Source organism: Puntigrus tetrazona, unplaced genomic scaffold (assembly GCF_018831695.1).
Source record: "Puntigrus tetrazona isolate hp1 unplaced genomic scaffold, ASM1883169v1 S000000396, whole genome shotgun sequence".
In the NCBI taxonomy this organism is placed as follows: Eukaryota; Metazoa; Chordata; class Actinopteri; order Cypriniformes; family Cyprinidae; genus Puntigrus; species Puntigrus tetrazona.
The window spans coordinates 102,501-128,494 of record NW_025048049.1 but is presented as its reverse complement, the minus strand read 5'-3'; the positions used below and the strand labels follow the sequence as shown (position 1 = coordinate 128,494).

Genomic DNA, 25,994 nt, shown 5'->3' with positions numbered 1-25,994 from the left:
TGCACTGATTAATCAAAAAAAAAGTTTGATCAATGTTCAGATCAAACCATATTTAATCCTTTACTTGCATGTAGCTGATTAAAATAAAGTTTGAATACGAATATTGCATAGACTAAAACCCTAGATATATATATATATATATATATATATATATATATATATATATATAGATATATATATATATATATAAACGGAAACTTAATATATTTCTTCTAGTTGCCAACATTTCCCATTTTTAAGTATACCTTGTAAATACCAATAAAATGTTCATATATATATATATATATATATATATATATATATATATATATACTATAAACTATACTATATTAAATAACTATATGCTAAAGCTGATTCTAATATAACACTGTGATATTTTATCTAGCATGAAAATGGCATCTGATGTTTTCAATTCTGTTGAAATTAAATGACTATGTTTCAAAAACATTTTTTTTATCATAGGCTGCTATTTACTGTATACAGAATGTAAAACACTGTAAATTATATTCCTAACGAAAAATGTCTGGACATTACAAATGTCACTGTTTTAAAATCTATTTAATTTTTATTTTTATTATTATTATTATGCACATTATTTAGGATTTTGGAACATTTGGAAACATTACGGAAAAGTTACTTTTGAACGTTCTCTGAAAATCGCGAAACAATTTGTGACACTAAAACTATAAGAGCAACCAGATAACTTTGACTGAATGTTTTATTGACATTACCGGATCGATATCCGTTCATAACTTTGAAAAAAAAAAACTGGCATGCGTGTTAAATTTACAAAGTGGCGTATAATTGCAACCTGAAGCCTGCACTGGATTCGTTCATATTCCAGTTTGCGTAAAGAAATCTGTAATCTGTAGTAAAAAGTGTTTAGGCACACAAACTTAAATACGCTCATAAAGAGGGTGTTCACGCGTTTCCATTGAAGAATGTGTGGCCGTGAGCGCCGCCGTGTGGCCTGAAGCTGCATCTGCAAGCCCTCAAAAACACGCGAGAGAACCGCTGTCCAAACCGAGGCCTGAAAGCAATCGCGCTCTTTGCAATCAACGTTAAGTAGGTTATTTATTTTTTCTAATTCCTTTCCATCTAAATACGCATGTCGTGCCGTGCACGTGCTTGTTTACGTGATATCCAAAACGACTTTCATGCTTTTCCTACGGAGGAGTTGTTCTTACACAACCCGGGCATGCATTTTTTAAAAGCAGTCGCGCGGTTTGAATAGTCTGCAGTACGTCTGAAGCCGCCGCGCATGCAACTTTAATGGCGAAACTAGATTAGTCATTGAGTTCACCCGGTGGAAACGCGCAAAAATCACTTCACGGCGGAGCAGATCGACTTGTCTGGCGTGTTGCGCTTTGTAAAATATCACGCTCGCCGATGTTACAGCATGCGCTCGCACCAAAAGAGCTTCGCGCGTCTGTCACAAGTCTCGTTTGGGAATTGCATTTATTTATTTATTTATCAGGCGGCAGAGTTGCCAAATATCGGTATAAGTCAGATTAGACGGAGATCCGCTTTGAGGGTCTGACGGTGGTGAATAATTTACGCAGACAAACGCGCGGGTTTAACGCGAGCGGTGATCGGTGGCGTCTGATAACGCGCAGGTGCGCACTTTGTCGTTTTAACGTCAAGCCCCTTGATGGAGTGAGAGAATGAAAGTCGGCCTTTGGTTGGGATACGCAGTTGTGAATGGAAATTGACAAATAATGCAAGCGCGTGCGCCGGGAAAATTAATTGCGGCTCGCGCTGAGCCGAGGTGTGACGGCGCTTTGAATAGAGGAGGAGATAATGACTTTATCATCAAAGCGCCGCGTAAATGACAGCCGGCGGACTGGAAATGAGAAATAAAGCGCCTCGGAAAGTCACTTCACAAAACGCGCAGATCAGCTGATGGCAACCGGTCCGCGTTTGTTCGTCAGCTTGCTTTTATTTGAATGATAAAAGCTGAGGTTTGTAGGCCGTGCTCGCGCGCCGGCGGAACGCCTCAGCTTGGTTTACCTTCGTTATGAAAACATCGGTGCGTTTTGAGATGCGTAACGTCTCGGAACGCGTTAACCCTTTGAATGCGAGTTATGAGCAAAGCGAAACGAACAGAACGTTCCTTTAAAGTTATCTGGCCTTTAATGGAGCTCTGGAGGTGCTGCGGGAACGCTCAAAAGGAGCACACCTGTAATATTTGGTAAAAATGTATTTCCTTAATGCGTGCAGTCGGTAGGTTATTGTATTCGTGTAGTTCAGTTTAGAGAAGAGTAGAGTTCAAAGGTGCTCCGTTGGGGGAAAAAACAGCATTTGTTGGTTAGGTATGTTTTGAAGCTGGGATGCTGGCCAGTGTTCCATGATATCAAGCGCAATGCATTGTGGGATATATGTTGTGTTGCGCATTTTGTCAAATTCAGTAGGTCGTGCACATTTTTGGCACGCTGCGCTCAGATTATGTCTACCGCAGAAAGTAGTATCCTGTCGTGATCGGTCTGCACACAGAAAAGACCGGCGCTGGATCACCGCAAATGCGTATCGAAACAAACGCAGGCCATTTGGCTGGTCTTCGGCTGGTCATGTGTTGATTCGACCAGGTTCAAGACCAGCAAGGAACCAGAAGAAACCAGCTTCAAGACGTACCTTACGCTGTTTGTTTCCACAGGGTTTCTGCTCGTTAATGACGTTTCGTCATAGAATGTCAGAAACGGTGCTCGCATGCTGTTTGCAGAATTATAAAATGGGATGCTTCCGGCCGTAACATTCACATAACTCGGGAATAATGCTTTGATGTGTTTTCAAAACTTTTTGATTAACATTTCGAATGTTACTACTATTTTACAATGTTCAGAAAACCTTCAGGAATATCATATGTATATGTATGTATAAGTATATATGTTTATGTATGCATATGTATAAATATGTATATGTTATATGCGTGTATATATATGTGTATGTATGTCTGTATATGTATGCATGTGTGTATATGTAGGTATATGTGTGTGTGTATATATATATATGAGAGAGAGAGTGTGATATCAGTTGTATTGGTCTTTTATGATATTAAGTGAATATGTTTTGATGTAGCTCAAACGATAGAGCAGGAGCTAGCAACACCAATGTCATGGGTTCAATTCCCAGGGAATGCATGAATTTAAAAAATAATAGTCACTTTAGATAAAAGCATCTGCCAAATGCACACAATTAAGTGAGATACATAGGCCTACTGCACATGATGCACTAAATACACCCTAACACAGTGCATTGTGGGATACAGGTCAAGCTGCACATTTTGTCAAATTCAGTAGGTCATGCACAATTTTTGCATACCGCGCTCAGCTTATATATACCGCAGAAAAATAATATCCTGTCAGGATCAGTCTGCACACATAAAAGACCAGCGCTGGCTCACTGCAAATGTGTATCGAAATAAACGCAGGTCATTCGGTTTTTATATTAGATTTCAAATATTTGTCGTGATGCTCTCGTTCCGTGCGCGAGGCCTTTGTAATCTCACGCCGGTAGCGGGGCCCGAGAAAGCACGAGCGCACAACAAACAAACGCCTTGTTTTTCTGCGGGCCCACAATCTCATTCTGCGCTTCGGAGTCTCTGGAGGGAGTCTTTCAGTCGCCCTTCACCTCGCTGTGGGTCCCGATCAGCCCGCGTGTCGTCTGTCAAATCTCCACGCGGGAGAAGAAAAAGACTCGGAATGAGGGAGCGCCGCATCCGAATCCATTCCCCGGGTAATTCATCTCCTGCTGCGTAAAAGAAAAATGAGTGGAAAGAAAGTAAATACTCTCCATTCAGAGACAGATGCATCATGGGATGCGCGCCGTCTTCCTCTCCGCTGCCTCAGTCGTCTAAACGGAGAGCGTCCCGAACCCTAGACGCCTCGATCAGAGGGAGCACAATGAAATAACCATATCGGCCGTGACATTTCGCCGTGATTTTTTTTTCTCAGAGGAACATTTAATTTTATTCATCGCTCAGAGCTTGACGGGAGCAAAAGATGCAGATTCTGACCTGGAAGAAGCCATTAGTCAAATTACACACACCGTCTAGGTCTTTACAAAAGCCAGTATCTGACACCGGCCTCTTTTATTGCAGAAGAATGATGGCAATTCTAGCGTGACACGTTCATTTCTTTGGTTCAGACAGGCTGCGCGAAGGGCTTGGGTGAGGAATTTCTTTGTCGTCGCAGAACAAAGCAGAAAACAGACACAGCAACGTTAAGGGAATATGATATTTTGTAAGAGGGAGTTTAACTACGGCGCACGATCACAGCGGAGCGCCATATGGTTAGTTTACTGCATAATTCAAGCGCTCCGTATACCATCAAACGCACTGAAGGGAGGTCGCGGGGTCGGCGGTTGGGTTTCCGATTGCCACAGATATTTCATTTGAATTATAATATAATTTCACGCTTTTATGTGATAAACAATCAAATAAAGGCCATGTTTAAAAGGGTCGTGAACCGAGAACACAAAATTCCTATGATCTTTTGGCATATGAAAGGTCGCTGTGCTATAAAACATCCTGTAAGATTTAGATCTCTGTTGTTAGTCTAAAAACCAACTCTGCTTAGCTCCGCCCACCAGTTGACATTTTATATCATTTTATATTAATTTCAGTTGATTTTTGATGTAATTTTAAGTTTAACTAACTACAAAATGCGTCCAAATTTAAATATCCAATAGGCCAAAAAATAAAAATGCACTATATTATATTGTATTACATAAAAATGCTGTACAGTTGCTTTGTAACGTTTTGTTTTTACTTATTTTCATGTGGCCTCGTGGAGATTAAAGGAATAAAAAAAATACTTTTTACAGACAATATCTTGAGTTATCGAGGCATGAGTCAAAATCAATTTATTTTTCTTTCAGTCTCCAAGAGACCCAAAAAAGTAAAAATTACAATTACAATTACAAAGCAACTGCACAATAAAAAATGTCAATATATAATATAATATAACATGTTTCAATAATTGCAAGATCTGTAAATTTTTTTCCTTTAATCGCTATGAGGCCAAAAAGAATAACTTGCAAAGTGACTCTTCTATTCTATTCTATTCTATTATATCAAATTATATATTAATGCATTTTCTTTACTGATTAAAGTATGTCAAAATTAATTCATTTATTCCTTTAATCTCAAAGCCCCACTAAAGTAAAACCTACGACGCAACTGTAAAATATATAATATTTTAATTTTTATTTATTTAATTAATTTATTTTTTAATTATGGAGGTCAAATTTTCTTTTTCCGTAATCTCCATAAAGTTTAAATAAAGTTACAACCCATCTGTAAATAAGCGTGTCATTTTTTGGCCAGCGAGTTTTGTGAACTAGTTCTAGTTTCAGATGTATGACGGCGTCTTGTTATTCCATTCCACGCTGGATTTTTAATCAGGTCCGACCTCGAACAGACAGTCGGTATGATTATGTATGAGAGGCCAAAAACATATTAGTTATGATGCCACTGCAAACAAAAGAGAGCAGGGCAAAGTTGTGCGTTGAATCTCTGGGGTGTTTTGCAGCTCCAGTGCACAGGAGTAAGGGCCGCTCATCTGCCGTCTCCCATTATTCATGAAACCTTTTTTTTGGGGGGTTCGTTCTCTTTCCTCTCATTTCCACTCCGAGTCCGAGGGTTTGCGTGACATTAATTAAACCCGGGAAACCTGCCGTGACTCTCAGCAGAAATCCGCCTCCGTTCGTTTGCCTCTTTTACGAACCGCCGGCTTCAGTGACCAACGAGACCAAGGGCCATCCGCTTCTAAACAGTCGCCTAATTGAAAACATTTGTCAGATGGAAAGAAAAACGCGTCACGGATAAAGAGGTCGTAAAGCATTTCGTGTGCTACTGTACGAAGAGACCGCGGCTGGGCCCGGCTGACTGTTACTGAGGAAACGGATGATGAGAGAGCGATGACGAATCCACCCGGGACCGAAGAGGTGCGTTCGGGCTGACAGCGAGAGCGGCCCGCTCCATTCATCTCCACCAATGGATTGTCATCCCGCAGAAGAATGACAGCACAGTTCAAGGCAAAGGAGGTGAGGAAGCGTCTGCGTCTGACAGATGTTTCCAGCTCACACTCATTCGGAAGACCCACATCCAGCGTTCACTTCAAACATCGCACGCTGTAACACATTAGGGTTCAAACCGAATCTAACACCGAACTAGACTTTCTCAGGCGCGCGTTTGATTTCCGCCACGGGAAAGTAAAAGTGTGACACATGAATCATTACCTAACGATTATGGTTCGGGTGTAGTTTATATAAAAAAACCTTGTTATGTCTAAAAATACGCACGTGTAGTAAACATTTCATTTTATTGCATCCCCTACTAGTGTACACGATCATCAAGTTTTTAGGTAAGCTATAAATGTCTTTTGCTCATTTTATTTAATTGAAAATACAGTAATATTGCGAGAGAGCCGCATTTAAAGTAAACGTTTTCTTTAGTCATATATTGTAAAATGTAATTTATTCCCGTGATGCAAAGCTGAATAACTCCAATCTTCAGTGTCAAATCATTTTTATATACAGATTTGCTTTAAAAACATTTCTTATTATAATCAATGTTAAAATAATAGTAAAAAAAAAAAAATCCCAGTATTTTCTGATTAACATAACAGTAAAGAACAGCATTTTGTAGCATTACAAAATGATTTTCTCTCACTTTTGATCAACCTAATACATGCTTTCTGAGTCAAACCTTTAATTTCTGCTTTAACAAATCTTTCTGCAGTGTAATTTTTTTAGTTACTGCATCCATAAACATTCATTTTATAGATTATTATTCACGTAGTATTCAAGTAGCTTAAAAGTTTCAAAGTAAAAAAAAACAACAACCAAAAAAAAAACCCAAAAAACAATAAATCACGGAACGGTGATGTTTCCTCATAATTAAACTTTTATTTCCAACTAATGTTTCTTTCAGAGCTTTTCATGCAAACCAGCCCTTTGCTGCCATCATGTGTATTTCTGAAAAAAAAAGTATATGATTTAAGTTGCATTCTTGGGAATGAAATGTTTTAAATACATTTTATTTAGAGTTTAAATGTAAGAAATTCAACAGCATATCAAAATAATAGCTCGAATATACGATATAATTATAGTTAAAGCGTACGTTTTTTGAAATTTTTTAAATCTTATTTTACATTTAATTTACACGTATTTTATTTTATTTGTATTAAAATGTAAATAAAAGGTAATCTTACTTAAAAAAACAAACAAAATAAATAAATAAGAAACTGTTGGACATACTGCGTCCAATGCAACTAGACAAAAGAGGCTGATGTGACACTCTGTGATGGGTGTGTGAGCGCTCTGCGCATGCGCGCTCATCCTTCTCTCCCTCCTGACCTCCTCCCGGTTTGTGCTGCGCCGCTGCCGCTGTTCAACTTCTCCCGTGAAAGCCGCTCAAAATCCTCCACACAGATCCTGGCACACACATGAGGCATGGCAGGTCTCTTCGGGAAGATCCAGATTGGCATTTATGTGGAGATCAAGCGCAGTGATGGTGAGTCACACCCAGCAGCAGCTCGTTTATCAGGCTGAGATGCAGTTTGTCGGTGCATCATCTTTGTTTAACCCGGTTAACCCTTTTAACGCAAGACATCTGGTGCAAGCGACGGGAAAGGCTTCATATTGGCCTGTGCATAAACATAATGCACCCTTCCGTCCTTGGCACGCCGCTGTAATGCCTGTTTTGGGGATGCATGCTCCTGCTAACCCGTTAGCGAATTTACGAACGCTACTATGGCGGAGGTCCGACTCATTAAATATTAACGACGTCCTCCTGACGTTGCTTGGTAACCGTGTTCGAGCGTCCGGGCGCAGAATCGAATTGATAGTCGTGAGCCCACGTCACCAGAACGCTTACGCGCCGATGTGAGGATTTCAGCCAATCAGAGAAGCGTACTGACGATACGCGACGGAACGTAATTAATATTCATAAGCGTGACCTTCGCCATAGTACATTAAGAAATTCGCAGTCCGTTAGCATCATCCCTGAGGAAGACGCCCAGAGACATCGCCTGCAAAACTCGTTTGTACTGCAGTTTTAGTTTAGTTTAGTGTCATTTTAGGAATATACACGTCTTAAGTTAAGCCAGGTTTAATTTCTGTCGTGTATATTACATATAAGACAAATAATTCATTCGAAACTGTAGTGCAGTAGTTAGTAGGCTAATCATTTAAACGTGTTAATTATAAATAAACACAAAATAGTACGCATTATATACATCGTAGCCTGATTTTAATACAGCGTGGGTGTAGTTATGCAGCACAGGGTCTGTAAGTGGAAGGTTGCAGGTTTGAGGCCTGAGCACGCGTTTAAAGGAATTAAAAAAAAAAATACACACCCTCAAGCCATCTGAAATGTAAATGAGTGCGGTGAATGGGTGCCGTCAGAATGAGTTCAAACGGCTGATTAAAAACATTACAGCAATCCACGCCACTTTAATTCACCGCTCCGCGATGTCTTGTGAAACCAAAATCTGCAAACGCGTAAGAAATAAACCCATCGCGATGTTTTTAACATAAACATTCAGTAAAAATCAAACGCGTGTGAATCAAGAGAGAAATATGCACAGACTAAACGCTGTTTATAAGTCCAAAGAGTTCTCAACAAATATGTGGGTGGATTTTGATGTGAGAGGAGAAGAAGATATGAACTTTTTCACTGGAGGAACTGTAATGCGCTTTTATTTTTGGGCTTTTTTTTAAGTGTTTGTAGTGCTATCAGAGACCTGTGGATTTCTGTTAATAAAACTGTTGTTTTGTTATGTGTTCCAGGAAGAATCCACCAGGCCATGGTGACGTCACTGAATGAAGACAATGACAGCGTTACGGTGGAGTGGATTGAAAACGGAGACACGAAAGGGAAAGAGGTGAATGTCTGATAATCATATTCAGTATGTCCGACACAATGCACCAAAAACAAAAGCGTATATGTTTCATTCATGGTTATTTGTCTTTGTAGTTGTGTGTCTGCAGCAGGGATCAAGGGAGATTTATTCTAAACCAGCTTTTGTACCTCTGCCTTAAATAGCTTTCGGGTTTATCAGCAGTCTTCAGTTATTAAATGCTGTGCATTAATAAGTGCATGAAAGATAAAAACCTAGACATTGCTCACATGCTAATGTAACATCAGATCACATGCTAATGTCTCCAAGCTGTCCTCATGAACGAATATGGATTGCAGTTTAGATCATGTGATCCTGAAAAAGTTTGATGAGAAACATGTGAGGAATAAACGTACTTTCCAGTCTTCGTAGATTCTCTATTTCATCTCATTGCTGTCCAGGAGAAACAGCTGAGATCTCGTTTTGAGTCCTGTGGGATGATTATTTTTAGCGCCTTTTACAATTGTGGAAAATCCTGCTCTTGATGCCCGCGCTCTCTCTGTGCGCAGATCGATCTGGAGAGCATATTTGCGCTGAATCCAGACGTTGCACCTGAAGAGGAAATCCCGCAAAGTCCCGAGACCCCTCCGCCGCCCGTGTCCAGTGCCATCAAAACCAACAAGATCCCTCAGAACAAGGTCTGTGTCCGTTTCGCTACACCTTATTAGTCGTAACCAGGAGGAGGAACGAGCAGGGCAGGAGACGGACAGATGATTGTAGCGCTCTCAATATGGTTTTTATAACTTCTCAGATGGATTTCTAGACAGGAGTCATAAAGTCATAAAAAACTGTTTCCAGTTTTTACGGTGAAATCAATACGGGCTGGGTCATTACTAGTCGTAAACACACACAAAAAAACAGTAAAACACCTAGCCTTGTGGCATCCTTTGTTACCCATAAGCCCTTGCGTGTGTATCTATCTACCTATAAAAACTACAAAAATATTAATTAGTTTTCATTTTTTCCATTTAATGGATTGCAAACCTACCATGATAACTTAACAAATGCATGCAGCGACTAGAAGGTGGTAATTTGGCATAAATTCGCCGTGAATGTTTCATCGCGTAGATGTATATTGTAGCTGAGTATAAATGCCGCAGACGTGTTTATTTGACTTCCGTTCATAATTTCCAGAATCGTCGAACGGTGGCACCACCGAAAAATGAAACGCCTGCAAGGGATAATCGAGGTATGATGTCATGCAGTAACATGATGAATGTTATTTTAATCTTGTAGTCATTTCAGATTGCATAGGATTTTAAAAAGTAGTAGTATTTATGCATTATAATAGTTCATCTTTTTATTGCAGTATTTTTTTTTTTTTTTTTTTTTTTTTTGTGCATATGTATTCATTTATTCACTTTTAGTAATTTAGTAATACAATGTTTTTGGTTTTATTTTATTTAAAGTAGTTGCCAAGGCTAAAACGTTTTCGTAGACAAAGATGGCCATTTTTTTTTGTTTGTTTTTTTCTCGATAGAGTTCTCGATAGAGTAATAATACAATAAAGCAAAAGCATTAAAAAGTAAGCCTGTTTTCCCCTTAATACGGTTCACAGCATCCCAGGATGCGCTTCACGAACTTTTCATTTGCCAAGTTTTGAACAATATTCCCATCTTGTGTGTTGTTTCAAAATTTTGATAACTTGCCGATTATTTTAACATGCTAGGCAAAAAAAGCTTGTAGCGTTTGAGCTGTGGTCAGTGACGCGATCTCCTTCATGCAGTCACTGTAGGTACAACTCGAGCACGGCCGAGCCAGCAAACCGAGCCTCCTCCATCAGCGCCCATCCCGCCTCCGCCCATCCAACACCAGACCCTACAGCAGCAGAACGGTACCGCAGCACCTCTCTAATGCATGCAATACCAGCTTGGAGTAAAAAAAGATGTCGCTTTCCGCGAAAATACGAAGCAGCGCTGTTTTCAACATCGATAATAATCTGAAATGTTTGTTGAGCATGAATCGGCATGTTATTGACATTAAACGCTGGAGGATTGATGCTGAAAAATTCAGCTTTGCATCATAAAAATAAATTACATTTTACAATATATTCAATTAGAAAACGGTTATTTTCAATCCTAATAATAATTCACAGTATTGCTGTTTTTACTGCATTTTTGATTGAAAAAAGTGAGCATGAGGTTTTTTGAGAAAAAAAAAAAGGTAGTGTAATTACTGACACACAGCATGTGTGTGTGTGTGTGTGTGTGTGTGTGTGTGTTCTAATGATGCTGAGAGTGTGATATCTGAAGTGGAGAGACTGAAGGGTCTTCGTCACTTCAGAACAAAAGCAGCATTTAGTGTTGTTTTCCAGAGATGAGCCCTCATGTTGCCATTGTTGAGGGAATCGCTCAGACACATTAAATGCATACTAATTCACACTGGCTTTAGATTTATGTAACAATAAACACCTGCTGCAGTGAGTTACGACTGATAGTTGTGAACTAGTTTGTAAAGTATTGCGCAGTGTTAGAGTTGTGTGTGTGTGTGTGTGTGTGTTTGCAGCTCGCAGGAAGTCCAACTGCGTGAAGGAAGTGGAGAAACTTCAAGAGAAGCGGGAGAAGAGACGATTACAGCAGCAGGAGTTGAGAGAGAAAAGAGCACAGGTGACAGAAAACACTGCGATACTATAATTATAAATAAAAAAAATGTGTATTGCCGAATGTGCATTGCAATTGTAACGTTATTAATGATGCTTATTGCACGTTCTAATTATTACATTTGATCTGTTTGTTTATTTATAATATACTGTAAATGTTATTGACTTGGAGACAAATAGCATGTTATGTTCTTCATTTCTAAGACACTTTAAAGCTTCTTCCAGGGTTATTGGAGTTAACTAAAACCGTTTAAAAAAAAGTTTTGTTACTTGAAATATATAAACCTGAAATCAAATAAAACAACTTAAATGGTGAACACTGAATTAAATTTTTTCTTTTTGTTTAGTTTAACTTTTTTAAACTTTTTTTAAAACCAAAATGAAGGTGAATAAAAACTGTATAGACATTTAAAAAAAAAAAATAAAAAAAATGATAAAAATATAATACAAAAAAAAATTGAATCATTTTAAAAACTAAAATGAAATGAATGAAAATTAATTACACTCTACAAAATGAATTCATGTTAGGGTTAGAATAACTCATTTAATTTAGAATGAATATCTAATGTTTTATTTATTAATCGTTAATTCGTTAATTTTCCGAACTTTGGTTCACATGGCCAATATTATTTCTTATTTAACTCAGTGGATGACATTCAATTATTATCTTTTTCTAATGAAATTAATTTGCATTTCTAATTAAAATTAGTAAATAAAAATGTCTTGACTGTCAAGGAGGACCTGACGTCTTAAGTACAATCAAGTTTGAATGAAACTTTATCACTCACCGCCACTTCGGCTACTAAATGAACTTACCAGTCATTGTATTTATTTATTTATTTTTATTACGCAGGAAGTGGATGCCACAACCCCTAATTATGAAATCATGTGCATGATCCGAGACTTCAGAGCGAGTTTGGACTACAGACCGTTGACCACTGCAGATCTGGTGAAGTGAAGATCTGCACTTATTTCACTTCCACGTGGTACATTAGCTGCTTATAACAGATATGTCTTGATGTATATCTTGCCAGATTGAAGACCACAGGATATGCGTGTGTGTTCGAACTCGTCCACTGAACAAGAAAGGTAAGGATGAAGCCTCGAGTCTGTGTTGTCGGTGTGTTGGTGGTGTTTGTGACACGGCACGACTCGTGTGTTGACCCTCAGAGCTGACCATGAAGGATCTGGACGTCATCACCATCCCCAGTAAAGACGTGGTCATGGTCCACGAGCCCAAGCAGAAAGTGGATTTAACCAGATACCTGGAGAACCAGACGTCCCGCTTCGATCACGCTTTCGACGACACCTCCACAAACGAAATGGTGTACAGGTCAGTTGGCTTGTTGTCCGACAGAGAACATGAAAGGCAAGAGAGAAAAAAATGTGTTCAGTCTCAAACTGTGACAAATACATACATATTTTATAAAACAAAAAAAAATATATTTAAAAAAATATAAATTCAATATGTGGAGAAACATATAATCTTTTTGAAAATAAATAAATAAATAAAATAAATAAATAAATAAATATTTATTATTAATAAATTATAAATTAATTATTAATAAATAAAATATATATATATATATATATATATATATATATATATATATATATATATATATATATATATATATATATATATATATATATATATATTAAATCTTTCAGTTATTTCAGTTCAGTTTCACACTGTACAAAGTATGTATAAAATGTATATTTTTATAAAAAAAAAAATAATAGAATATATGTTATTTGTTCTCCAAGCTGTATAAAGCAGCACATTTACACACACACGTTTGTTTTTATGAATTGTGGGGACATTCGATAGGCATAATGGTTTTATACTACTTTTGTACAAACTGTATGTGCTATTATCCCACACCAGCCCTACACCTAAACCCCCTTACAGGAAACTACATTTTTAGATTTTCTAAAAACTGTATGATTTATAAGTGTTTTTTTAAAGGGGGGGGGGGGTTATGAACCTCATAAATCATATATATAATATTATATATATATATTAGTCAAATTGTGCAGTCTTACTCTATACAAAGTAATGAATAATAATAACTAATGTTCAGTTTTGCACTGTAAAAAAGTTTAATTTATTACTGTTATTTTTATTAAAACAAATATATTAAAAATATATACAATTATATTATTTGCTTAGTCTTGCACAATTTTTTATTTCCAAAAATCTAAAATATTCCTGAATAAGAATTTTTTTTGTAATGTATAATGTTAATTTTGCTTCTCTGCCTACAAAGTCTAGATAACATTAGCAGACGTAAGTTTCTTTCAAGGAATGTAATGTCACTCTGAGGAGATAACATGCACTTGTGAATAATGAGATCATAGATGTATTGGTAAAAAGATGTTTTTGTTTTTTTTTTATAATATAAGGGAAGTCTCTGGGTGTGCTGTGTTTCAGGTTCACCGCTCGGCCGCTGGTGGAGACTATATTTGAGAGAGGGATGGCCACTTGTTTCGCTTACGGTCAGACGGGCAGCGGGAAAACTCATGTAAGCGGAGGACCTCACATTACAGGAACAGATCTTCCCAGAGGATCCTCTGTTTGTCATAATCGATTGTCCCTCTATTCCAGACCATGGGAGGAGATTTTTCAGGGAAGAACCAGGATTGCTCCAAAGGGATCTACGCCCTCGCTGGTGCGTGTCCGTTTGTTCTGTTCAAATATTGAGCGATCATTTTCCTGAACGGGACTGTGCTCTTCTTTCAGCACGGGATGTTTTTCTCATGTTAAAAAAACCAAACTACAAGAAGTTGGATCTTCAGGTGTATGCGACGTTCTTTGAAATCTACAGCGGGAAGGCAAGTTCTGTGCTCACAATAACAATTCATGTAATAAATGCGTTAATGCAAAATATTCATTATTATAAAAAAGTAGCAATGCATTACTTGTATACTGTTATAGTGTTTAATATCTGTAATATGGTTTTAGTTTAGTAATGTTTCTGATTTGACATTTTGTATTAGTTCAGTTTTTAATTCAGGTTATTCAGCTTAATTTTCAGTAATTCTTTTTTATTTTATTACACATTTTTTCTTAATTTGTTAGTTATCATGTTCTATGAAATCTGCATTATAAAGACAAATTCTGTTCACAATAATAATTAGTGGTTAATTGTTATAACTTCTTTTAATGTTTTTTTTATTATTATTATTAATAATAATGTTATTATTATTATTATTATTATTATTATTATTATTATTATTGTTATTATAAAGACTGGTATTATTTTTAGAATTAGTTATAAACTATTCATAAAATTAATTAATACTATAATAAAAAAAAAAAGAATAATAATATAATAATAATACATTTTATTTCTATAGCAGCATTCCAGTGCTCAAGGACACTTTACAATGAAATCTAACAAGAAAAGATAATACAAATAGACATTGAGTATACAATAGAGAAACATATGGGCAGGATGGCAATCAGACAAAAGGTCAAGCATAACAGAATGCAAATATAAAGTTGGAAATTAAAAGACGAAGCTGTAGAGGACAAGTTGATTATAAAATACAGTTAGTAAAAATCAGGTAAAACATTCAGAAAACAAGTGAGTTTTAAATTCAAAGATATTTTTAACAGAACAAAGTGAGCGAGATATTAAAATCCAGAGTTTGGGTGCAATAACACAGAATTTTAGTAATTTTAGCATGTTTCTTTCGACTTTAGTTTGAGTTTTTATATTTACATTGAGGTTTAATTTAGTACAGTTTTTGATTTATTTTATTCCTTTTATTCCACAGTAAATTTTAGTACTAGTATTTCAATTAGTTCACATTAATTCATGGATTATTCACTTGCTCATGAAGTGCATCAAGTCAAAAATTGAGTTGGCCGTGTTGCAGGTGTTTGACCTCCTGAACAGGAAGGCCAAGCTGCGTGTTCTTGAAGACGGCAAGCAGCAGGTTCAGGTGGTCGGGCTGCAGGAGCGAGAGGTCAAATGCACCGAGGATGTCCTCAAACTCATCGAGATGGGCAACAGCTGCAGGTATGACCAGTCCAAAGTATTCAAAAATAGAATAGTTTAATTGCAATATATTTTATATTTATTTATTTATGCTAACCAAGCCTGTATTTATTAGATATTTATTTTATTTATATTTAGATATTTAGATATTTATCCAAAACACAGTAAAGTTGTGATGTATTTTTACTATTTAAATTACTGTGTTCTATTTGAATATATTTTAACGTATTTTATTCCTTTGATCAAAGCTGAGTTTTTATTCATCATTGCTCCAGTCTTCAGTCTCACATGATCCTTCAGAAATCATTCTAATTTGCTGCTCACAAAATGCTTTTATTACCATGATTATTAATATTTAAAATGAAGTAAAACATTTCTCCAGGATTCTTCAAAAAAGCTTGGAGTCAGTATAATTTTTCTATATTTTGAGGGGGAAAATATATAAATGAATACATTTAATTAATATATTGCAAGGATGCAATAAATGGATCATAAGTAATGATGATGACACTGGATCAAATAAATGCAGGCTTGGAGAGCAGAAGGAACTTAATAATATTGAAAATTGTTCAGAAATCGTTTTTTTCATTGTGCATTCTAGTTAATCTCAATCAAACTGTTTTTTTGTGGGATTCTTGATTAGGTTACTAAAATAACAAAAAAATACAGCCAACTAATGCAACAAAAACACAAAACTTATAAAACATAATAAAAAAACATGCAAATAAAAAAAGAATATCTGTGTGTGATACATATCTGAATTGTACATCTTATTAATTTAAATTAATTAATAAAAAAAAAAAAAAAAAAAAAAAAATATATATATATATATATATATATATATATATATATATATATATATATATATATATATATATATATATATATATATATATGAGAATATGAATATAGACTATTATGTGTAAGCTGCCAAAATAGTCAATTTGGATTTAAATTATGTAATTAAAAAAAAAAAAAAATATATATATATATATATATATATATATATATATATATATATATAAATGTATGCGTGCATGTATTATACATTATATACACACATGTATACTAGATTCTTTATTTTAATTATATAAATAATTGAAATCAAAATTTATTTATTTTATTTATATTTATTTTGGTAGCACACATTGCTGTTTTTGTGGTGAACATCATTAACCCTCAAACTGTGTTCTTTCCTGAATGAAACGCCTACTTTACTACATCCAATCAGTTCAGAGTAGACAAAAGAAAGCCACGCCTTCTACTTTACTCATTCAGAATTCTGTTTCTCTCATACCTATTTCAAAATACGTCAGTAAAATCGTTCAGACTTTAATTATTCTTACAATTTCTGACATTGGCACTATTTAAAGCAGTCATAGCAAGGTATTAACAGTGTTTTTTGTGTGTGTTTTTCTTCAGGACGTCTGGACAGACCTCGGCTAACGCTCACTCGTCCCGCAGTCACGCCGTGTTTCAGATCATCCTTCGAAGGAGGGGCAAAATGCACGGGAAATTCTCCTCATCGACCTGGCGGGGAACGAGCGAGGGGCGGACACTTCGAGCGCCGACCGACAGACGCGTCTCGAGGGCGCTGAGATCAACAAAAGTCTGCTGGCGCTGAAGGTTTGTGCCCCATGTCATTACACTCGTCTGTATTATCTATAGAAACTGTATTATCATGTTTGTATCTGGGTTGATTCATGTTTGCGTGACAGGAGTGCATCAGGGCTTTGGGTCGAAACAAACCACACACTCCGTTTAGAGCCAGTAAACTCACACAGGTCTTAAGAGACTCCTTCATTGGAGAAAACTCTAGAACGTGTATGGTAAGAAATCTGAGATGATATTTATATACAGTATTCAGCATTTGAAGTGGATCCAAACATTCGTCTTAAAACCAAAACCGTTTTTGATCCACTTCAAGTGTTGACTATTGTATTAATTTTCAACACATAGTGACGTGTGTGTGTTTGTGAGTGATTTAAATGTGTTTGATCTTTTTGGGAATAGATCGCTACAATCTCTCCTGGAATGGCATCATGCGAAAACACATTAAACACTCTGAGATACGCCAACAGGTACGGATGTGAGCCCACCAGACACTGACAATACACTACATATTTAAAAAAAAAAAAAAAAAAATATATATATATATATATATATATATATATATATATATATATATATATATATATATATATATATATATATATATATATATATATACACACACAAGAATATGAAATCAATTTTTTTTACAAGAATATAAAATCAAATTTGTATGTTTTCATATAATTTCTATATTTACATAATCATTTTAAATATATAAAATGTATTAATAATATAAATAAATATTATTATTATGCACGCTGCATTTATATACATATTCAAAATTTACATTATTTTCATATTAAAATTTGTTTTATAAATTAGTTAAAATTCTCAAATTGTGTACAATCCTTTATCTAATAATTGTGCACACATTGTGTACCTTTTTATCATTTTGACCTTTTTACTTAAAGAATTAAAAAAACTATTTTAAATAATTGTAAAAATATATAGTAATAAATACCTTTATTTAAAAATGTTTTATTTATTTTTAATATTTATTAAAGTGGGAAAGTAGGCTGTACTGTATCTAAATACAGTGGTTTCCAAAATCTTTACAACACCTGACAGATCTGAAAATATTTACCTGTTTCGCCTCACTTCATAATGTTCATGAAACTAGATTAATTAATTAATATATTAAAGATTAGTAAAATCCTATTTTTATAACCAAATATATTTTACCTTTATATATTTATAGAATCGTTATATTTTTTATACTCGCGTGCAGTTAATTATTTTTAGTTAGTATTTTTATACACACACACACACACATTAGATTAAATGTATGTATTTTTACATATGACATTGATATATAATTTATATTCAGTGTGTTAAGTATAAAATTATTAACCGGTGTTTTTCACTTCTTGAGTGTGTTTTGTTTATCTAATTTGCAAATATTATGAATCCTGAATCTTCCTGTAACGGTTGAATGTTAGGGTGTCCTCTGTGTTGTAATCTGCGTCTGTCGTCCCGTCTTCAGAGTGAAGGAGTTTGGGATCAGTCCCTCCGACATTCCCTTCTCTCAGGGGGGCGGCGGGCGCTCCGAACTCTCTCCTACCTATGAGTATGATGACTTTGCTACCTCACCCAGCAGGTCTCACCCTTTTCCAGTTTCAAGCCTGTCTCACTTCAGACAGAGCCTCCATCGAGTCCTGTGTTTCTAATGACTCACCTCTGTTACGCTCCATGTGCCTCATTATGTTTTGGTCCCTTTTTTTTTGTCCATTTATCCCATTTCAGGCATGTTTCTGTTATGTATTCATTGCAGCTGCACTAACATGTTGGTTTGTGTTTGCGTGTGCCTTATAGAGCGGCTGGAGTCCGTCGTTATCATGCTGCATGAACATGTTTATGTCACTTTAACCATTTCTGCAGTTTATTGTGTGCCTCATGATGTAATTTCGGTGACTCTGGTGAATTACCATGAATTTTAGGTTTATGGACACATGCATATATATACGTGTATGTGTGTGTGTGTATGTGTATATATATATATATATATATATATATATATATATATATATATATATATATATATATATATATATATATATATATATATATATATATTGAAAAAGCTTTTTCATATTATATTTCAGATTATGTATAAATCTTAATTTTGGGGTCACACATTATAAATTTATATTAATGTACCATAGAGTTTGTAAAATGTTAAAATGATCAGATATTTAAAGAAATATTTCCATACAACGTTCACGTATATATTTATAATTTCTATTTTGTGTGTATGTGCCCGTTTTCATTGCAGCTGCACTAACATGTTGGTTTGTGTTTGCTTGTGCCTTTATAGAGCGGCTGGAGTCCGTCTTTATCATGCTGCATGAACATGTTTATGTAACGTTACCCGTTTGGATCACAAACGCCGTTGTGTGTGTTGACTGTGTTGAGCTGAGCCGCTGTCTGTGACCGTAGGGTGAAGGAGCTGAGCATCGACCCCAGTGTGGTGATGGAGGGCCGCTCGTCCGGACACTCGGTCAGTCAGCTGGACGTGCTGGAGGCGCAGTGGGGAGTGGGCAGCTCTCCTCAGAGAGACGATCTCAAGCTGCTCTGCGAACAGAACGTAAGATCTCGCCTCGGAAGCTCAGCTTTGTTTTGGGCTGCTGTGGAAACCTGACGCTCTGTTGATGTTGTGTGCAGGAAGAGGAAGTGTCCCCGCAGCTCTTCACCTTCCATGAGGTGGTGTCCCAGCTGGTGGAGATGGAGGAGCAGGTCCTGGAGGACCACCGCGCCGTGTTTCAGGTTTTATCTGTCATTACACTGCCTTAAAGTAGTCTTCAATTAAGGTCATGCTGCTTTAGAAGTAAAACTACAAAGGGTGTTAAACTTGGACCAAAGGAACACTCCACTTTTTTGAAAATATGCTCATTTTCCAACTCCTCTAGAGTTGTGTTTTACTGTTTTTGGATCCATTCAGCCGATCTCCGGGTCTGGCGATAGCACTTCTAGCTGTAGCTTAGCATAGATCATTGAATCGGATTAGACCAGTAGCATCTTGCTTTTCTAGGCCCCTGTGGCTCTCGTTCCGGCGTAATAATCAAGGTACTTTGCTGTCGTTCCATGGGTGCAGAAGGTGCAATGATATTACACAGAGCCTGAAAATGCTGGGGACCGTTATTGTTAAATAAATATCATGTTCCATTGAGATATTTTGTACATTTCTTAATGTAAATATATTAAAAAAATTATATGCATGGCTAAGAACATTTGGACTAGTTTAAATTTGCTCAGCTTTTTTTTTTTTTTTTTTTTTTTTTTTTGCATCCTCAGATTGCAGATTTTCAAATATTGTATCTCGGCAAAATCTTATCCAAACCCAACAAATCACACAACAATGGAAAGATTTATTTATTCATCTTTTAGAGGATCAATAAATCCGTTGTTCATTATTTGTCCATGTTAGTTAGCGCATTAACAAATGACACCTTATTGCAAAACATTTAATTAAATGGTAATACATTCTAGAAATATTATTTAGATACACATTCATGCATTTCTATTCAAATCCCTGTTAGTGATGGAGTTGGCCGCTCACGCTGTGTTTGGTGTTGCAGGAGTCCATCCGCTGGCTGGAGGATGAGAAGGTTCTTCTAGAGATGACAGAGGAAGTCGATTATGACGTTGAATCATTTGCCACTCAGCTTGAGCAAATCCTGGATCAGAAGATCGAGGTGTTAACAGAGCTCAGAGGTCAGTGTGTTCACCATGTCTCAGATGAAACGCTTTCAAATATGATACATATTAATTAGAGAAGACAAAATAATTTCTTTTTTTTTTTTTTAGAACATTTTCTCAAAAAACAAATTGTGGTGTAAATTAATTTAAAATTTAATTAAGTGACATTCTTTATTATGATTATAAAAAAAGTGACACACAAAATTTTAATTGTCAATTTTACATAAAACTCTAAAAAGAAATGTCGTAATAGATTTTATTATGACTTATGTTATAAAGTACACGTTATTCTAGAAACTATAGAATACAAAAATTAAATATAATATCAATATATAAATTAACATTAATATTTACATTTTTTGTATTATTTTTAACATTCTAAAATAATTAGTCATTTATTATAATACATTATTCAATTATTGTACATTATTAAATCATACTTTATTTAATAGACTATTTTAAAATGTAAGTAATAATACAAAACAATTTTTTTATATGTATAGATTTGTCTTATGTATACGTTGTAATTTTAATAAGTAGATATGTATGTGTACACATACATAAGTAATAGATAAAATGTAACTTAATTATTTATGGGAAGTGCAATCGATTACATTTGTGTTAATTAAAATTTTTATGAACTATAATAATATTTTTCACAAAAATGTTTTGTACACTGCAAGAGTTTTATATTTGGTAAAAATGTAAATCTATTTTTGTATATTTGTTTTACGTTTGTGTATATAATGACTTGCCAGCTTTGCCATTGGTTATACTGTTTATAAATAATAAAAGACTCTTCACATGAAATATGAATAATTAGTGAAATTCTTCATGCATTTAGAATGATTTAAGTCCATTATCTATTGACATAAAACACGTTTGTTTTAACAGAAAAAAATACGGACTTAAAATAGACTTCAGTTTCTTTTAAACGAACTCTATGAAGTGTGCAGATTATATTTCGGCCCCAAATCAGAAGTTTTTGTCTTATTTTTAAATTGAATCTCAGTCAACAGTGTTCCTAAAGCTCTTGTTTGTGTCTCGAGTGTGTTTAACTGTAAACTGCGTCTGGTTCGGTTTCAGATAAAGTGAAGTCTTTCCGCTCGGCTCTTCAGGAAGAGGAACAGGCCAGTAAGCAGATCAACCCCAAACGCCCTCGAGCCCTGTAGCATCGCAGCACCAGCAGAACGGTCCCATCAGCCCTCATCTCATCGGTGTATCTACATGTGTAACCTGTACGTGAACGTGACGCTTTCCTTCATCCGACAAAAGCACATTTTAACTGTATAGAGGATCCGACTTCTTACTAACCTGAATGATGATAGAGTTTAAGGCCACGAGAAGGGCATACGGTGAGCTAATGCATGAACAAACCAGCTCTGCGTCATCTGACTGGACCGAGTGTGTGTGCGTGTGTGCGCGTGCGTGCGTGTGTGTGTGTGTGTGAGAATCCTGTAAATATGTCATTGACTCATTCATGCTTTTCAGATGTATATATACTGCTCATCTACTTGCATAACAGTTTGCCAGGTAATGAAATGATTATACCGTCCCCACGGAAAAGAGCGGATACAGTCTAGAGATAGTCACAATTAGGGATGCACCGATATAGACCTTTCCACCACTTATTTTTATGACTGCTAATTGAGAAAGCTCGTTTCCAACACAGCGTGACAAAATAAACACGCTTCATTGTTTTTGAAGCGAAAAGATAACCTCACAATTCTGCTTTAAATGTAGTTATATCTCAAAATCCATTTTTTTCACAGAATCACGAGATTCTCACGGTTTCGTACTTTTTTTAATCTTGCTGAATACAAAAGGTCACTGCAACCTCTCACAGTCCTGATTTGGGTTTTTAGCTCACAGTTTAGTTTGTATCTCACAACTGTGAATTGAAACTTGGGATTCTGACCAAAAAAAACATAACTTTTAGGATAAAAAGTAACTGTTTTCTTTTTAAATCCTGTGATGGAAACGAACTTTTTTTAACAAGTCTGTAATGTTGTTGTTTTTTTTTTTTTAACCCTTTGGTCCTCTTAGGTAATTTTTCACAGAAAAAAAAAATTAACCAAAATCTGGATGGTACAAATCTTGAAGGTGAAATGGTTTAATGGTTAAAGGGTCTTGAATAATAAAAAAAAATGTGGAGGCAACTTAATATTTTTTTGTTACATAATGTTAATTTAAGTGACAACTAAAATATTTTAGTTGACTAAACTAAATGTCTTTAGTGTTTTGTGTAGTCAGACTAGCTCTGTTTGCTAACTAATGGAAAATACATTTCATCTAGTGTAAAAGTTTGTTATTGTACCCAAATACAATTCTACTTGAAAGCTCTTTTTTTGTAATATTCATCCTCAAACTTGGAATCCAACTTTAGATTTGGACTTTTTTTATATATAATTTTTTTTTTTTTATAAAAATGTTTTGGGAAATATATTTCATAAAAAAACAAAAAAACGAAACTAAATAGTTTGCATTTTTCATAAACTTCTACTGCTTTTTTTATATACATTTTTGTGCTCTCAAGCATTCATGACTTAATGAAGTTTTTCTTTTTATAAGTGATTAAAAGACAAATAGATTAACTGATCCATACATTTTAGTCCTATAAAATCCCTTGAAAATATAAGATGAAAGACTTAAAATACACTAAATTAAAAATAATATTAATGCAGTCATTTTTCATTGATGTGAGGAGGACCAGAGGGTTAAATATAAACACACTAGGTGTGTGTGTGTGTGTGTGTGACCCTGGAGTACAAAACCAGTCATAGCGCAGGAATAGCCAAAAATAAAAAAAATATTTTTTATGCCAAAAGTCATTAAGATATTAAGTAAAGATGTGCTATAAAGGTATTTAGTAAATTCTCTACCCTAAATATATCAAAACGTAATATTTGGTTAGATATATGATCTAAGAACTTCATTTGGACAACTTTGATGAAAGTGATTTTCTTGAACAAAACGTTAAACTATACCATACATTAATTTATTTAGCTTTCAAATTGTCTTTAAATCTCAATTTCGAAAAAATAGTCACTTAGGACTGGTTTTGTGGTTCAGGATCGCATAGGACAAATCAGGTATAAAAATATGTGGGAAAATATATGGGAAATTGAAAATTGTATAGTCCGATATATATACTGTGCATCCCTAGTTACAGTAGAAGTTGCATGACTGCAATACAGATGATCTCTATTGAGACCTACAGAAACTGCTGAATTAATAACTCGTGTAGCAGTGAGACGATACATGACTTTTTCTTTCTTTTTTTTTGATTGCCAGTAAGAGCCTTTACTGTAACGAAAACAAACGCAGGCCTTATTGCACTAACAATAAACTGATAAATATCTGTGAGAGGAACAAGTCGGTGAACAAACCGATCGTGCTAATTCAGCTGAGATGAACAGGCCAGAGATGTTCAGATATATTAAGAACCATTTTGTTACCATACAGTGTTTTGTTTACATTTTGAGGAATTTGTAAAAGTGGTCATTATAACCTTCAGGCTACCGTCTCCTTTTTTTTAAAAGAATGCTATTTATTAAAGCATCAGTGTTTTTGTTTTATGTTGCCGATCAATGCTTGAATGATTTTGTCCTCGTCTCATCTGAAGAGTTTGTGTGACGAGAGGAATCTGGATCTGTACGGGACTCAGTGTTTCAGTGTATTGCGTTGCTAAAATAAAGAGCCATTTGAAGACGTCATTCTTCTGATATTATTCGGGAAGCTAAAAAATACGTTTTTTTAAATTTTACTTAAAATTCCTCCCAAAAATACTTTTTTGACAGCCAGGAAATTAACTGAAACATTATATAAGCACAGTGCAAAAAAAAAAAAAAAAAAAAACGTAAAATAAGTTGACAAATGAAATGTAAATAATTTTTTCACTTGTGACAATGAAATGTACATCTAAATATTAAATACATGAAAAAAATCTAAATATACAGATTATTATTATACAGAGAGATGCAATTAGACCAGGGAACCTCGACACATTACTAAATTTGTCAATGTCACAAATGTTGCTATTCAAAAGAAATGACAGAATTAAAAATAGTTGCTGTTCAGATTTTGTACTGATTAAGGTGGGATCAAATTTAACACTCTCAGGAATATATTTTGCAATTATTTGAGTGTAATTTTGTTTTTGTAAATCAACATCTGAGTTAAATGTTATGGGGTTTCCAATCAGAATATGACTTTTTGCAACAAAGCATCAGTTTTGTACCTTCTGTTGTCAACAGCCAAGTCAGTAGAGGTTAGGAATTATAGATCAATATCCTTACGAAACGATGCAATATCAGTATAAAATGTTAACAATTTGCATTCAAGTAAAATCTTAAAATTAAATCATCCATATCCAGGAGCGCGTCTGCACATTTTCTGAAGTGTAATTCTGTTAAATCAGTGCTAGTGCTGTATTCTAGACCCTAAAACATCTGCTGAAAACTTCTTAATTAGCTTGTGCATGGAAGAATACAAACTCATCTGGGGTGAAGAAAAAGATATGACCCCCTTCGCCATTTCAACAGCATGTGAAAAGTGTATATATATATAACTGCTGCAGAAAAGCCAGCTGAACCATTCGCTGCTCGATTGCTCCTGTCTGCTGAAAGGTCCGTATGTTTGTAGCTCCGTGTAGCTTCGCTCTTCAATTTATCACCTTCTCTTCTCTAGCGATCAAATATAATTTAATTGTTTACATGCCGCTGATACTATCTATCAAACTAATCTAACTAATTCAGTTCGCTCGCTTTAATCTAAAACTCGGTTTTGAGTTCGTACTCGTCAGCCGATTCACTTTCGTTCCCCCTCGCGTTTACGCGCCTATTATTGGCTTCTTTTCAGCTCCTCTTCATTTGTTCCTAGCGCTCGTTCGCTCCGTTTTCACGAGCTCGTCAAACAAGAGTGGTAAGTGAATCTTCCATAACTAACGGTGAGTAAATGGCTTCTCCTTGCGTCCTCACTTGCACCGCCTGCCACATGTATAGCTTATCTTTCTCTGTCAGCGATCAGGGATTCGGGTGTGATAAATGCAGGGAAATGGCTCTTGTCAAATTTAAAAGTGCTGGCTAATGCTAAAAGTAAATTCCGTAAGATTGTTATTCACGTCGACGCGAATGATGTTCGACTTCGCCAGTCGGAGATCACTAAAAATAATATTAA

General features: G+C 35.3%; 1 protein-coding gene across 1 annotated transcript; it reads left to right on the top strand.

Annotated features, from left to right (window-relative positions):
• Positions 1–7,303: 7,303 nt before the first annotated feature.
• On the top strand, positions 7,304–24,532 carry LOC122333791 (kinesin-like protein KIF2A). The gene is given in 22 exon segments (XM_043231577.1): positions 7,304–7,513; positions 8,791–8,885; positions 9,410–9,538; positions 10,035–10,089; positions 10,627–10,734; positions 11,406–11,506; positions 12,353–12,448; positions 12,534–12,588; positions 12,670–12,832; positions 13,934–14,024; positions 14,108–14,171; positions 14,243–14,334; positions 15,385–15,527; positions 16,929–17,023; positions 17,026–17,132; positions 17,225–17,335; positions 17,520–17,587; positions 18,604–18,717; positions 19,557–19,704; positions 19,782–19,883; positions 20,696–20,831; positions 21,903–24,532. Coding segments are annotated over 22 exon segments (2,220 nt in total). The 5' UTR covers positions 7,304–7,452; the 3' UTR covers positions 21,989–24,532.
• The last annotated feature ends 1,462 nt before the right edge of the window (positions 24,533–25,994 follow it).